Raw genomic sequence first — 17427 nt, 5'->3', positions numbered from 1 at the left:
TTATGGCAGCGAAATATGCGCTGCATATGATACACGTCTGGCCTACTCAGTGCTGAGCCACTAAGCGCTCGTTACACCACCCGATAATACTCAGCCGTTAGCTGTTCACATTGCTACGTACAGTTGTAGTTCGTTACCTGCTAGGTTGAACAACCAATTACAATTTCAAGTGTGGTATCCTCACAGGCTGTCAGTCGTCTTGGTGTCTGGAAAAACCTGTTTTGTATTACACAGCGAGCCAACAATAATAGTCCGGACCAGATCCCAACTCTTTCATAAATTTTCACTTTCGGCGTAACTGATGAAGTAATTCTCAGGCATTTCCCTTATTATTGTGCGACGGTACCTAGCAGTTACAGCTAGTGTAGTTTCTCTCCCAAACAGTATCCCATATGAGCAAACCAGTTGCCTCTTTGCCCGTGGTTACTCATACTTTACGTACTTGGGTTATGCACAGCTCTGTTTAAAAAGAATACCTCGATGTAGTCAAAATGGTTCAAATGGCTCTGAGCACAATGGGACTTAACATCTCAGGTCATCAGTCCCCTAGAACTTAAAACTACTTAAATCTAACTAACCTAAGGACATCACACACATCCATGCCCGAGGCAGGATTCGAACCTGCAACCGTAGCGGTCGCACTGTTTCAGACTGTAGCGCCTAGAACCGCTCGGCCACTCCGGCCGGCTTCGATGTAGTCATAGGATCGAGCCGCGCACGTCTGCTTTGATGCCCCGCAGCTAATTCGCTGCAAATAATATGTAGCTGTGATTCTGCACTCATATAGTCTATGCATTGGCTAGAATTGCAAGTTAATAAAATGCACAGCAATACAAAATAAAAGATAAATGAGTAATTTGATAATGTCCGTAATTGATGTAGACGACAGAGAATTACGTTGAATAATGTTTATTCAAAAAAAGACATCTTAAATAAACAGGAAGTGGTCCTACGATATTCAGTTAAAATACAGACAAAAAATATCTTCTTCAATTGCAGTAATATTGAGAGCTTTACGAGAATGATAGCAATAACTCCAAACTAAATAGTCATCAAAAGTATACGAAAACAAAGTCAATTTCGTGATCACAATACACGAAATATTCATCAGCTCAAAAGAGTTCAAAGTTCAACGCGATGATTTACATATTAACACACTTGAGATGACAAGCAGACACTCATACCTTCTCTGTCCTCAGTTTCATAATACAAGCGGAAAAGTTAGAGTTCTACTGTGGAGAAGATTCAGACCTCTCAAAATATAAAGTCCCTTCAGAAGTTGAAATATGGTAGTGCACGTTCAGCACCCAAATTAAGAAACCCTCCATGATCGAATACCACTTGTTAGCACAGGTAGGTGTACATTCTTACAGAAATCACGTAAAAGTGCGTCGAATCGCTCCCTTGACCTCTTCGCTCGAAAAAGTCCCATTCTCAACTTGACTCCCAAATGTTTCACTACTGTCTGCTTTTCCATTGACTGAAGGCTGTCCCCACCAAAAATACATCATTCTTAAGTTCTACAGGCATGATTTGACTCAAGTTCACCACTTATCCGAGTAAACTAATATATTTCAATAGTGTTCAAATAGAGAAATGTTATAAACGTTCAGTCACAGTCAGACCACACACAATAAATATAAATAAAGTTTTGTCCATAGATAAATAAGCCAGTATTCTTCTGCAAGAGTGTTCACAATAGATGACAAGAAATGGTCGTTAAATATTGTTTAAGCAGTTATTTAGGCCTGCTTGTCAGAAGCGTCTTTTGGCACTCTTTTGTCAGCTAACACCTGCGGCTGATCGCTTATTAAATTAGCACACTTCTTTAAATAGATATTGCAATCAACATTTAAATCAAGTTACTGGCAATATAGTAAATTGTTCTTTAATTAACTACAAAAGTATGTCAAGATATGAGGTATTCATGCTGCATTCATTTGCTATGTAATTGTGGAGGATACAATTTTCTGACAAACATCTACATAATGAAAAAATTTAAAAACGTATTAAATCAAGAAATAAAATAGATGCAGATACATAGCTTTCAGAGATGATAACTTTAGTGTAATGCTATCGCATAAAGCGTTTAATAGTTGTTAAATCAGTGGTTCACTCTGAAAATATTTATTCACTGTAAAATATAAACTTCCATATTTTCAAATATATTGAAAATATTGTTGTGTCATTTGATGCGCCTCACTTTTTTGATATCGCAAATATAGTCAGATTAGCTTTTATACTTGACTGTAGCCGTCTTTGAGCTTGTCTGACACTCCGACATTTTGGTGCATCTCCTGCACAAATACCATGTGGGCAACAGCCATCAAAGTTCCCCGTACTGGGATTTGCCTCATTTCTGACAAACTTCTAGTCTTTGTACCTGGTCTCGCCAGTACCTGTCACCTAACACGACCTGCCACTGCGTGCCTTGAGTCCTTGGTCCGCTATCGTTCAGCCACACAACAAATTCACCTCCTGTCATATCACCTCCACGCGGCTAATGTTACAATTTAAGCATTCTCTGAATCTGCTTTGTAAGTATGCTCTGACAAGTTGACATTCACACAAAGCAGACTCTTCATTAGACTCAGGTGTCTGTGCAGATTCTTCTAGAACGCATGTCGTCCAGCGCTAGAAAATACAGGGCAGCCAACAGAGTGATGGATGCAGTGCCAGCTCCATAGAAACAGTTAATAGTCTATCTACCAGGGCGCCGAAATTTGGACAGAAACTTTCAAAAATTCTGACTTTTGTATGTTTATACTGTTACTTGTTTTATCCTCCAACCAACGTGATGTAAATGCATTGCCCTTCTGACCAAATCAAGAACAGTCACACACAGCACCTCTCAAAAACTACGCACACTTGTCAATAATACCCAAGTTGTAACCAGCATGCCCATATCAACTCGCTGCTACACCAACGACTAAAACTAACTTGACTAATATAGCCCTACTGACAATATTTAAACTTCCAATCCGCTCACACTAGGAATAATGCCACACTTTAAAACAAAGTATAATCTAAATCGGCAACAATCTGACACTTGCAACTATCTCGCTCTTCCAGCGTCACGAAACCCTCCCCGCCTCCCACCCCGCCAACCTCACGTAACACGACAACCCATTATTTATCTGTATTTTCAGTTTTACGCTTACGAAGATGAAAACACCCCATTTATAATTTGGGAGTGAAAGATATGTAATTATTTTATGTTGCTTATTTAATCATAAACCTAATAACTCAGTATTGATAGCTTTCTGTATTCTATTAAGATAAATTAGTGAAGTACTCCCTCGACTTTACTGTTAAGACCCCACCAAAACTAGAGCAACAACCAACCTTTTAATATAATCCACTCCTTGTCATTAAATTGAGCAATGTAAACAACTTTCGTCTGTTCACAAGGCAACGACTGAAAGGTAATAATTCATCACAGTTATACAGGGTGTTACAAAAAGGTACGGCCAAACTTTCAGGAAACATTCCTCACAGACAAATAAAGAAAAGATGTTATGTGGACATGTGTCCGGAAACGCTTAATTTCCATGTTAGAGCTCATTTTAGTTTCGTCAGTGTGTACTGTACTTCCTCAATTCACCGCCAGTTGGCCCAATTGAAGGAAGGTAATGGTGACTTCGGTGCTTGTGTTGACATGCGACTCATTGCTCTACAGTACTAGCATCAAGCACATCAGTACGTAGCATCAACAGGTTAGTGTTCATCACGAACGTGGTTTTGCAGTCAGTGCAATGTTCACAAATGCGGAGTTGGCAGATGCCCATTTGATGTATGGATTAGCACGGGGCAATAGCCGTGGCGCGCTACGTTTGTATCGAGACAGATTTCCAGGACGAAGGTGTCCCGACAGGAAGACGTTCGAAGCAATTGATCGGCGTCTTAGGGAGCACGGAACATTCCAGCCTATGACTCGCGACTGGGGAAGACCTAGAACGACGAGAACACCTGCAATGGACGAGGCAATTCTTCGTGCAGTTGACGATAACCCTAATGTCAGCGTCAGAGAAGTTGCTGCTGTACAAGGTAACGTTGACCACGTCACTGTATGGAGACTGCTACGGGAGAACCAGTTGTTTCCGTACCATGTACAGCGTGTGCAGGCACTATCAGCAGCTGATTGGCCTCCACGGGTACACTTCTGCGAATGGTTCATCCAACAATGTGTCAATCCTCATTTCAGTGCAAATGTTCTCTTTACGGATGAGGCTTCATTCCAACGTGATCAAATTGTAAATTTTCACAATCAAGATATGTGGGCTGAAGAGAATCCGCACGCAATTGTGCAAGCACGTCATCAACACAGATTTTCTGTGAACGTTTGGGCAGGCATTGTTGGTGATGTCTTGATTGGGCCCCATGTTCTTCCACCTACGCTCAATGGAGCACGTTATCATGATTTCATACGGGATACTCTACATGTGCTGCTAGAACATGTGCCTTTAAAAGTACGACACAACATGTGGTTCATGCACGATGGAGCTCCTGCACATTTCAGTCGAAGTGTTCGTACGCTTTCAACAACAGATTCGGTGACTGATGGATTGGTAGAGGCGGACCAATTCCATGGCCTCCACGCTCTCCTGACCTCAAGCCTCTTGACTTTCATTTATGGGGACATTTGAAAGCTCTTGTCTACGCAACCCCGGTACCAAATGTAGAGACTCTTCGTGCTCGTATTGTGGACGGCTGTGATACAATACGCCATTCTCCAGGGCTGCATCAGCGCATCAGGGATTCCATGCGACGGAGGGTGGATGCATGTATCCTCGCTAACGGAGGACATTTTGAACATTTTCTGTAACAAAGTGTTTGAAGTCACGCTGGTACGTTCTGTTGCTGTGTGTTTCCATTCCATGATTAATGTGATTTGAAGAGAAGTAATAAAATGAGCTCTAACATGGAAAGTAAGCGTTTCCGGACACATGTCCACATAACATATTTTCTTTCTTTGTGTGTGAGGAATGTTTCCTGAAAGTTTGGCCGTACCTTTTTGTAACACCCTGTATAAGTAACAGTGGAACGTAAATATATTGTACAAATATGTTGTACATTCATAACGCATCTGATCTTGGAGAAAGGTTAAGCTGTCCTCAGCCTAAGGGTTGGTTTGAACGCCACAGTACTTAACAAGGCATGCATGCTCTTGCTAGTCTTGAAGTTTACCGCCGTAATAATACTTCAGGGTATTTCGGGATTGCAGCCAGAAGATGTCGACATTTTGCCAACGTGTTTCAGCTGACAACTAGGCGAATTATGAGCCATGTCGCACTTTTTCTATTATGTTTAGGGAAGGACCAGTGTAAACCTGAACCAGTATTGTGGTACTTTTATGAAATACTAGCTGAGTATGCGATGTTGCCCAGATATGTATTTAATAGAATGTTCTATTAGCCCATCTCCTCCTCCTCCTTTCTCTCCTCATCTGCTTCACCTACCATCCTCTGTCCATATGCTCCTTCCCCTCTGTCCATCGCCTCCTCCCCACTCTAAGCCCATCTCGTCCATCCCCTCTACCTGTTCCTTGCACCCTCTGACTACTCCTCCCCACTCTCAGTGTTCACCTCAACCTCTCTCTTCTGTCTGTCAATCTTCACCCCCTCTCTGTCCAAATTCTGTTCATCTTTTTCTCTATCCATCTCCTCCTCATTCATATCTCTGCCCAGCTGCTCCTTCGCCCCCTTCCCCCAGCTGCCCCATCCAACCTGCTCCTTCCCTCTGCCCATCTCCTTCTCTGCCTTCAAGCCTCCTCCTACCACTCCTATCTCCTTCTCATTCCGTCTAATTCCATCTCCTATTGCCCCTGATCTCATCCATCTTCTTCTCCTTCGTCTGCCCATCTCCTCCTCCCCCTCTTTGTGTCCATTCCATCCTCTTTCCTTCCTCTGTTCACCTCATCCTCTTCCCTTTCTCTGTGCACCTTCTCCCTTTCTGTGACATATTCCTCTTCCATCCTCTGTCCATGTTATCCTCTCCCTCTCTCTGTCCATCTCCTCCTCCCCCTCTTTCTGTCCATTTCATCCTCTTTGCTCTCTCTGTTCATCCTCTTCCCTTTCCCTGCTAGTCTTCATCTCTCTCTGACCATCTCTTCCTCTTCTTTCATGTTATCCTCACCCACCTTCTGCCCATCTCCTCCTCCCGTCTCTCTGTCCATCTCCTCCTCCCCACTTTCTGTCCATTTACTACTCTTCCCTTTCTCTGTCCACCTTTTCCCTCTCTCTGTCCATCCCCTCCTACCCCTCTTTGTGTCCATTCCATCCTGTTTCCTTTCTCTATCCACCTCATCCTCTTCTCTTTCTCTGTTCACCTTCCCCCTCTCTCTGACCATCTCCTCCCTTCCCCTGTCCATGTTATTCTCCCTCTCTGTCTGTCCATCTCCTCCTCTCCTCTTTCTGTCCATTCCATCCTCTTTCCTTTCTGTACATTTGACCCTCTTCCCTTTCTCAGTCCACCTTCCCCATCTCTTTGACCATCTCCTCCTCCTCCTTCCTCTGTCCATGTTATCCTCCCCCTCCCTCTGTCCATCAACTCCTTCCCCTATTTCTGTCCATTCCATTCTCTTTCTTTTCTCTGATCACCTCATCATTTTCCCCATCTCTGTCCACCTTCCCCACTCTCTGTCCATCTGCTCCTCTTCCTTCCTCTGTCCATGTTATCCCCCCTCTCTCTGACCATCTCCTCCTCCTCCTTCCTATGTCCATGTTATCCTCCCCCTCTCTCTGTCCATCTCCTCCTCCCACTCTTTCTGTCAATACACCCTCTTTCTTTCTACGTTCACCTCATACTCTTCCCTTTCTCTGTCCACCTTCCCCCTCTCTCTGACCATCTCCTCCTCCTCCTTCTGCTACCCATGTTATCGTCCCCCTCTCTGTGTCCATCTCTTCCTCCTCTCTTTCTGTCCATTCCATCCTCTTTCCTTTCTCTGTTCGCCTCATCCTCTTCCCTTTCTCTGTCCATCTTCCCCCTCTTTCTGAAGATCTCCTCCTTCTCCTTCCTCTGTCCAAGTTATCCTCCCACCTCTCTGTCCATCTCCTCCTCCCCCTCTTTCTATCCCTTCAGCCTCTTTATTTCTTTGTTCACCTCATCCTCTTCCCTTTTATCTGTTCTCCTCCTCCTCTTCCCATTCTCTGTCCATCATCTCCTCTCCCCTATCTTTGTCCACATTCACCTTTGCCCTCTCTCTGTCTGTCTCCTCATCTCCCTCCCTCTGTCCATCTCTTCTTCCCTCTCCCTCTGTCCATCTCCTCCTCCCCCTATATCTGTCGATCTACTCCTTTCCCCTCTATGTCTTCTCATTTAGTCTTCTCCCATGATTCTCTCTCCATCCCTTCCTTTCAAATAGGAAACTGGTGGTTCTTACCACCGCAGTATTTCTTTCCAGTTAGTAACTGACATCTGTACCATGTTTGGCTGATATGAATCCAGGATTTAGGAGGAACTTTTTGCCTCTGGCTTCTTCTGTGTACGTACTTCACGTATATTTCACATACACTGAGGCGATGGGATACCTCCTAATATCGTTTCGAACCCCCTTTTCCCGGCGTAGTGTAGCAACTCGGCGTGACATGGACTCAACAAGTCGTTGGAAGTCTCCTGCAGAAATATTGAGCTGTGCTGTCACTATAGCCATCAATAATTTCCGGTGCAGGGTTCAGTGGACGAAATGACCTCTCGATTATGTTCCATAAATGTTCGGTGTGATTCACGTCGGGTAATCTGGTTACCAAATCTTTCGCTCGAATTGTCCAGAATGTTCTTCAAACCAGTTGTGAACAATTGTGTCTCGATGACGTGGCGCATCGTTGTTTGGTAACATAATGTTCATGAATAGCTGCAAATGGTCTTCAAGTAGCCAAACAAAACATCTCCAGTCGATCATAGGTTCCATTGGACCAGAGGACCCAGTCTACTCCATGTAAACAGAGCCCACACCATGATGGAGTCACCACCAGTTTACACAGTGCCTTGTTGAGAACAGGGGTCCACGGCTTCATGGTGTCTGTGCCACACTCGAACGCTATCGTCAGCTCTTACCAACTGAAATCGGGACTCATTTGACAAGATCACAGTTTTCCAGTCGTCTAGGGTCCAACCGATATGGCCACGAGCCCAGGAGAGGCGCTGCAGGCGATGTCGTGTTGTTAGCAAAGGCACTCACGTCTATCGTCTGCTGCCACAGCCCATTAACGCCAGATTGCGCCGCACTGTCCTGACGGATACGTTCGTCGTACGTCCCACATTGGTATTTCTCGCCGTGTTGCTTTTCTTTTAGTACTGAAAACTCTACGCAAACGCCGCTGCTCCTGGTAGTTAAGTGAAGGCCGTCGACCACTGCATTGTCGTGGTGAGAGTTAATGCCTGAAATGTGGTATTCTCGGCACATTCCTGACACTGTGGATCTCGAAATATAGAATTCCGTACCGATTTCCGAAATGGAATGTCCCATGCGTCTAGCTCTAACTACCTTTCCGCGTTCATAGTCCGTTTAATATCCGTCGTGAGGCCATAATCACGTCGGAAACCTTTTCACATGAATCTCCTGAATGCAAATGACAGCTCCGCCACTGCACTGCCCTTTTATACCTTGTGTACGTGATAATACCGCAGTCTGTATATGTCCATATCGCTATTCTACATCTACATCTACATCTACACTCCGCAAGCCACCCGACGGTGTGTGGTGGAGGGTACTTTGAGTACCTCTATCGGTTCTCCCTTCTATTCCAGTCTCGTATTGTTCGTGGAAAGAAGGATTGTCGGTTTGCTTCTGTGTGGGCTCTAATCTCTCTGATTTTATCCTCATGGTCTCTTCGCGAGATATACGTAGGAGGGAGCAATATACTGCTCGACTCTTCGGTGAAGGTATGTTCTCGAAACTTTAAGAAAAGCCCGTACCGAGCTACTGAACGTCTCTCCTGCAGAGTCTTCCAGTGGAGTTTATCTATCATCTCCGTAACGCTTTCGCGGTTACTAAATGATCCTGTAACGAAGCGCGCTGCTCTCCGTTGGATCTTCTCTCTCTCTTCTATCAACACTATCTCGTACGGATCCCACACTGCTGAGCAGTATTCAAGCAGTGGGCGAACAAGCGTACTGTAACCTAATTCCTTTGTTTTCGGATTGCATTTCCTTAGGATTCTTCCAATGAATCTCAGTCTGGCATCTGCTTTACCGACGATCAACTTTATATGATCATTCCATTTTAAATCACTTCTAATGCGTACTCCCAGATAATTTGTGGAATAAACTGCTCCCAGTTGCTGACCTGCTATTTTGTAGCTAAATGATAAGGGATCTATCTTTCTATGTATTCGCAGCACATTACACTTGTCTACATTGAGATTCAATTGCCATTCCCTGCACCATGGGTCAATTCGCTGCAGATCCTCCTGCATTTCAGTACAATTTTCCATTGTTACAACCTCTCGATACACCACAGCATCATCTGCAAAAAGCCTCAGTGAACTTCCGATGTCATCCACTTTTCTCACTTCAGTGTACATTTAACATATTTCACACATATTTGTACGCATATTTCACCCATATATATAGCGAATTTCGTCCTGCAACTTGATTTTCACGTGGTTCAATGTTTACGATGTCTTATTTTCTGAATTACGTGTCGTAAAATTTTATAATTTTGCAGGTACATTCAGCGGCGTATATGCATATTCTTTACGTGTTATCCCATTTGTAGAATAACCACGGAAGATGCTTTATAAATAAAAGCGACATACGTCTGGTGTAATTCTCTTTAATGAAACTGCCGTGAGCTCAAGACGGAAAACTAATAATAACTAATCATCAACATTATTTAACCACTGAGTTAGAATGTGTCTTTAATTTGGATCCCCAACACACACAGTGTCCTTAGATGTGCTAGCCATAGCAATAGTTGTGCAAATAATAAAAATATAAAGTGCCTAAAATTATTTTATTTGTAAAGCGAACAGTGCGGTCGGGGAGCGGCTTACCCCAAGCAACTTACTTCACTTTCCTAATCAAACAAAGAAACGCTCAAAACAACGTTGAGAAGCAGAAGTGCGCACATCGGAAAATTCTGGCCTTACGTGCATTGGAACATGGATGGGCTATTCTTACTCGTATACTCCATAACACCCACTGAGGCTTACGGCCCAAGCGACGTAAGCCGCCGCTTGGATCGCCATACTGAAAGGGGCGCCAGATGTGGCACAACTGAGATTTCTACACAGGACATAAAATTAGTAGAGGCTGCTTGGAGCGCCAAGTTCAGAGGGGCAGTGCAAGATTTGTATACAGTGCGTGTCACAATTAGTCGCGAAAACTGACAGCCGGCCGGTGTGGCCAAGCGGTTCTAGGCGCTTCAGTCTGGAACCGCGCGACCGCTACGGTCGCAGATTCGAATCCTGCCTCGGGCATGGATGTGTGTGATGTCCTTAGGTTAGTTAGGTTTAAGTAGTTCTAAGTTCTAGGGGACTGATGACCTCAGATGTTAAGTCCCATACTGCTCAGAGCCATTTGAACCATTTGAAAACTGACAATTGGTGGAGATGTACGTGGGAAAATGGGGGAGGCTGGGTGGGGGTGGGCCGTGGGGGCGCTAAATGATAAGTCGCTTGTCTGAAAAATATTCTTGAGCCTGTCCAGGTTTTGGTAGGTAATGCCCAATACTTTTCTGTCCTAGGGCCTGTAAGTATCAAGAGTCACCTCAACTGGATGCTTTTCATAATGATGTTCGTGAATGGTAACGAAAACGTTTCAAGGTGATTTAAGTAATGAAACTGAAATCGAGAGTTTGCTAACTTCTGAGCTCTTGTTGTTATTATTATTCAAAGATGGCCAACTAAGGACCATGTGAAACAGCTGCTTTATGACATCGTAATCTTTTATTTTACTTGGCTAGCAAACACTTCATCGTTGTTGCTCTCTTCTTTCTGCTATCCATGCCGGCCGTGGTGGCCGTGCGGTTCTAGGCACTTCAGTCCGGAACCGCGTGAGTGATACGGTCGCAGGTTCGAATCCTGCCTCGGGCATGGATGTGTGTGATGTCCTTAGGTTAGTTAGGTTTAAGTAATTCTAAGTTCTAGGGAACTGATGACCTCAGATGTTGAGTCCCATAGTGCTCAGAGTCATTTGAACCATTTTCTGCTATCCATGTCCCTCATCTATTCTTTTGTGTTTTCTTCTGGAAACCCTTCGACTTTTTGAACCTTTTCCTTGAAGTCGTGTCTGTTTTCTACGTCTTTGTCTTTTGTCCCCACTTCCTGCATATCGAAATGGTTCAAATAGCTCTAAACACTATGGGGCTTAACATCTGAGGTCATCAGTCCCGTAGACTTAGAACTATTCAAACCTAACTAAGCTAAGGACATCACACACATCCATGCCCAAGGCAGGATTCGAACCTGCGACCGTATCACCAACACGGTACGGAACTGAAGCGCCTAGAGCCGCTCGGCCACAGCGGACGGCCCTGCATATCTCTCGTAACTTCTATAAACCACGGAATTTTGGTTTCTGGGTTTTGCAAAGAAGTTCTGTATTTTTTTATCTGTCTGTTGTTGCCAGTTCTTTTTAAATGGGCATAAAGTGTAATGCTCCGCTGTCTCGTTGTATCGATAATATTCTGAGTTTTTTCATACAACTCATAGATGCTTCTGAGTTTCGAAGCCCTATTTTGGTACTTTGGATCCATTTTTTTGGAAATTATCCTTTTCTTACTTCTCAAAATTATTTAAGTGTTTGGCTGTGTTTATGGCGAGGTGTTCTGAGGCATAAAGACATCTGATCTTAATCGATATATTGTACTGCCTCAGTTTTGTATTAAACAGATTTTTATTGTGTGTATTTTATTTTATTAAAAAGGATTTTTTATTGTAAATGTTCTTTGTTAAGTAGAGTTTCATTTCCATTTTTCTGGCTCTGTTTATGTTACCTGCTTTGTTCTGAGAATTTGATTGGATTATTTCTCTCATAATTAAATTCTGAAACTTTACTTTTACAAATTTCCGTTGCATATACTTTACTGCAATAGTTGGTCATAATTGAAATTATTAAGCAATAATCATAATAAAGTAAATAATATTTTTTATTGTGCAGGAAGACGTGTTTAAAGAAGCCAATGGTGAAAACCTGCGACGAGCAGCTAGCCCCCAGATTTATTGGATACAAAGGTGTCGACTTCGCATGGAAGCGGAGGTAACAAAAGCGCACTATGATCGACGAAACAGATCCCATCGAATTTTCGGCGGCAGCGAGGCTCTCGTATTTCTTGCTGTTCGCGGCCCAGAGCGCTGCGGCGCAGTTCTTCTCGTTGTACCTGAAGTACCTGGGCCTGTCGGCCGGCGACGCTGGCGCTGTCCGCGCTCTGCAGGCGTGGGCGGGCGTCGCTGCGGCGCCGGCGGCCGCCGCCTTGTCCAGCTCACTCTTCGGTTCGGGCCGCGGCCGCGGGGCCTTCGCTGCGCTGCTGCTGCTCACCTCCGTGGCGGCCTACGTCAGCCTCGTCTTCGTGCCGCCCTTCGCCGTTCCCAGGGATGTAACTCACTGCTCGCACACCGCCACTCCAGGGCCAGGCTGGGGACTCTTCGTTCTGGACGACCCAAACGGCACTACGAAGTTAGAGGCCCACGAATCAATCAGTCGTATTTTACAGGAGACCAAAAATAAGACATTCAACATTTCAGCGCCAGAGATAAAAACTGCAGTCGATCCAGAGACTGTACAAAGCAAAACCACTGCATCTACACCAGAGAGAGTTGAGACTTCGAAAGGTGACTACAGCTGGCACAAGTTCATCGGGCAGAAAAACAGAGATATGGAGGATAACGATTCGCCTGAGCATAATTCTGCTGATACTGACACCAAGCAAACATCTGACGACAAATCGTCAGAAAGAAAGACTTCGCCAGTCTCCTGGCAAATGGAGGAAAGGAAGGGAATTCTCAATTCCTACCACAAAATCACTAACACTCCGTTCATTTTTAATTATGATTTGCCAGTCGCGGAGAATTCTCAGAAAAATAGCCCACCGTATATTGCAGATGGTGAAAATGATAACAATATGTTGGTAACGCCAGAGCATACTGACTACGACTACGTATCACAATACTTGAAGCCCAAGCCTTCAGACAGTCATCACTACCAGTGGATTGACCAGAGTAAGTTTGATGAAATGCAACATGGTGGCGTTTCAGGAGGACAAGCCGAAGGTGGCAGCAAGACGTTTGCAAAACCTAGGAGGAAGATGTTTCAGAAAATTTTCCAACAGAATGAGCCAAACGGCGTTAACAATATGCCGACCGTCGGAAATCCTTATCAGCATAAACAGCCTCTCCACACTCCCAGATATCGCGAACAACAATTAAATGGCGCTGATAATGATCTGGACTACTCCAATAGTCCCAAGAAGCAGTACAGAAATCAGCAACAACAAAAAGATCAAATTTTGGACTTATCACAGCAGTATGACAGTGTAAAACCGTTATACCAATACCAATTACCATCGCAATATATGAATGAAAATGGCATTGTCAAGCGTAGTGTACGCAGTGTTCATAATAGAATTTCAAATAGTGACGTCGTGAACAGTGTTGATCTGTTCCATTTGGAACCAGTTACTTCTGATCATGTGCTACAGAGTGAAACTACGACGAGGAGGGGAGCGTCGGGTAGTGTAACAGATTTATCACCGTTATTACAAAAGAATACTGCACTGAATAGCCACTTGAACGTTAAAAGCCAAATACGAAATAGTTCACGTCCAGATGCAAACTCTATGTACACGGACAGCATCGCATATTTTTCTACTCTTGAAGACTTTGGTGCCAGCAAGTACGGTTCGTGGTCAACTGTATTCTACACGGTGTTTGCTATATCACTGTTTCTAGAGACCGGGTGCCAGTCAGCTCTGGTCTGGATGCTGAGACTGTGCGGACTAATGACGCGGGACACTTGCGCGGTGCTCGGGGAACTCGTTACGAGCAGCCAGGTGCTGGTTGGGTGGTCGCTCGTCGTGTGTCCCCTGGGGGGCGTGGTGGCTGCCCTGTCTCCCTGCCCGTTCCAGATAACAGCACACATGGCGGTCGCCGCCGCGCTCACCTTCTGCGCTCTCCTTCTTTTGCCACTGGTTGCTCCAGTGTCGAGATCGAGGAAAAGGAAGCCATCGAAACCGTCCTACCGGAAAACCTATGAAGATATGCATGCCACACTCATTACAAGGTATGCTTGGACTTCTTACATTTCTCAGTCTGCAGGTTGTTGCCTTTTCATTGCTTTCATCGGAGTAGGAGGAGTAAAGACAAGATAGTAAATTTATTAGCCAAAAGTGTTTGTGGTGTAGGGTTGCCACAGACACAAAGGTATTAGATACCATAGCTTTTTTTTAGTATTTCCCGTCACATAGCGCTGGGTATTAATCTTCTGGCCCGTATAGTTTTAAAATAGTGGCATCTGATATGCTCCGTGTAACTGTTACAGTTGTAGCCGGTTAAACATTGTGATTTCGTAAGAACCTCCAGTCTTAATTTTTTTATAACATTGTGAAAAATCTCTCAGATTTTTCTTAAGTCTTTGACGACATATGCTGAGTGCATCGCATTCAGGTACTAATTAAAAAAAACGTTAGAACTTTCATCACCAACTCTGAATTTTCTTAGTAAGGTGGTAATATCATAATTTCAACTTCAAAAAAGAACTTCTAATCGGAGTACAGCGACTATTTTTAATGTGCTGCTAGCTGCCCTAGAATTACCTTTGCTTCATAGATATTGCAGCGTTTCTAGAATTGCACGAGAAAGAATACTTCATTAGGTCAACGGAAAAAAACATAAAATCTTTGAATTTTGTCTTAAAATTAATTTACTTCTAAGTCTTTGCTTTTCTAGCAATGCACTTCATCCTGTTTTTTAATTTAATTATTTTTTAACTCTCATTAAATATTAAAAAAGAACTAAACTCTGCCTGAACAGACCATGAAGGCCTAATAGTACCGACCGGCCGCTGTGTCATCCTCAGCCTACAAGCGACCCTATTAAAATTTCACTGATGTTAAGAAATCTACTCTTTCTATCTACAAACATATACACTTGATGCTGTACAACTCATTCTTCCCTGCTACCAAGCATTCAACTGTCCCACTATTATTTTATACAATATTTTGCAATTTTTGCTCAGATACCTACAACAACACAATCAAAATACGCTCATCCCCTACTTTCCCCCATATTAGCAATAAAACTACAGAAAATGATTTATTTTGTTTTTCTTATTTGTTAATCAACCACTGATCATGCACCAACCACCTACTTGTCATGAGTTTCATCAGCTACATTCATATTTTTGCATACATACATATGTATGAGATGCATACACACAATTTGTGGATTCCTACATAACACACACTTTTACATATGCAACATAATATGTCATGTACACATAGAATAATCTACTTAGAGTCCTATGTCAACGACGGAGATATGCTGCTATTTACAAGATAAACAAACAGTGTGGTTACAAATTTCAGTGACTTAAATATGAAAAATATAGAGTCACAGTCATAACGACACATGTCCTTGATGTGTTGTTGTGGTCTTCAGTCCAGAAACTGGTTTGATGCAGCTCTCCATGATATTCTATCCTCTGCAAGCCTCTTCATCTCCAAGTACCTACTGCAACCTACATCCTTCTCAATCTGCTTAGTGTATTCATCTCTTGGTCCCCTAATACGATTTTTACCCTCCACGCTGCTCTCCAATACCAAATTGGTGATCCCTTGATGCCTCAGAATGTGTCCTACCAACCGATCCCTTCTTCTAGTCAAGTCGTGCCACAAATTCCTCTTCTCCCCATATCTATTCAGTACCTCCTCATTAGTTATGTGATCTACCCATCTAATTTTCAGCATTCTTCTGTAGCACCACATTTTGAAAGATTCTGTTCTCTTCTTCTCTAAACTATTTATCGTCCTTGTTTCACTTCCATCCATGGCTACACCCCACACAAATACTTTCAGAAACGACTTATTGATACTTAAATCTATACTCGATATTAACTAACTTCTCTTCTTCAGAAACGCTTTCTTTGCCATAGGCAGTCTGCATTTTATATCCTCTCTACTTCAACCATCATCAGTTATTTTGGCCGGCCGGGGTGGCCGAGCAGTTCTAGGCGCTACAGTCTGGAACCGCGCGATCGCCACGGTCGCAGGTTCGAATCCTCCCTCGGGCACGGATGTGTGTGATGTCCTTAGGTTAGTTAGGTTTAAGTAGTTCTAAGTTCTAGGGGACTGATGACCTTAGACGTTAAGTCCCATAGTGCTCAGAGCCATTTGAGCCATCAGTTATTTTGCTCCTCAAACAGTAAAATTCATCTACTGCTTTAAGTGTCTCATTTCTTAATCTAATTCCTGCAGCATCACCTGGTTTAATTCGACTACATTCCATTATCCTAGTTTTGCTTTTGTTGATGGTCATATTATATCCCCCTTTCAGGACACTGCCCATTCCGTTCAACTATTCTTCCAGGTTCTTTGTTGGCGCTGACAGAATTCCAATGTAATCGGCAAAACTCAAAGTTTTTATTTCTTCTCCACAGATTTTAATTTCTACTCCGAATTTTTCTTTTGTTTCCTTTTCTTCTTGGTCAATATATAGATTGAACAACATCGGGGATAGACTACAACCCTGTCTGACTCCCTTCCCAACCAGTGCTTCCATTTCATGCCCCTCGACTCTTATAACTGCCATCTGATTTCTGTACAAATTGTAAATAGCCTCCCGCTCCCTGTATTTGACCCCTTGCTAGCGCAGAATTTGAAAGAGAATATTCCAGTCAATAGTGTCAATAGCTTTATCTAAGTCTACAAATGTTAGGAAGGTAGGTTTGCCTTTCCTTAACCTATCTTCTAAGATAAGTCGTAGGGTCTGTGCTGCCTCATGTGTTCCAACATTTCTACGGAATCCAAACTGATCTTCCCCGAGGTCGGCCTCTACCAGCTTTCCCAGTTGTCTGTAAAGAATTCGAGTTAGTATTTTGCAACCGTGGATTATAAACTGATACTTCGGTAATTTTCACACCTGTCAACACCTGTTTTCTTTGGGAGTGGAATTATTATACTCTTTTTGCGGTCTAAGGGTATTTCGCCTGTCTCATACATCTTGCTCACCAGTTGGCAGATCTTTGTCAGGCCGGCCGAAGTGGCCGTGCGGTTAAAGGCGCTGCAGTCTGGAACCGCAAGACCGCTACGGTCGCAGGTTCGAATCCTGCCTCGGGCATGGATGTTTGTGATGTCCTTAGGTTAGTTAGGTTTAACTAGTTCTAAGTTCTAGGGGACTAATGACCTCAGCAGTTGAGTCCCATAGTGCTCAGAGCCATTTGAACCATTTTTTTTAGCTTTGTCAGGGCTGGCTCTCCTAAGGCTATCAGTAG

At 43.6% G+C, this 17427-nt stretch overlaps 1 protein-coding gene across 1 annotated transcript in view; it reads left to right on the top strand.

The window, feature by feature from the left end:
• The window catches only part of LOC124592476, a 586462-nt gene that overhangs the window by 54701 nt on the left and 514334 nt on the right, over nt 1–17427 (top strand). The window contains exon 2 of the mRNA XM_047131839.1: nt 12103–14220. Within this exon, the coding sequence (XP_046987795.1) occupies nt 12218–14220 (2003 nt within the window). The 5' untranslated portion in view covers nt 12103–12217. The remainder of the gene's footprint in view (nt 1–12102; nt 14221–17427) is intronic.

The sequence above is a fragment of the Schistocerca americana genome, chromosome 2, assembly GCF_021461395.2.
Source record: "Schistocerca americana isolate TAMUIC-IGC-003095 chromosome 2, iqSchAmer2.1, whole genome shotgun sequence".
NCBI lineage: Eukaryota > Metazoa > Arthropoda > Insecta > Orthoptera > Acrididae > Schistocerca > Schistocerca americana.
Note: the sequence above shows the minus strand (reverse complement) of the source record. Positions and strands in the feature narration are given on the sequence as shown.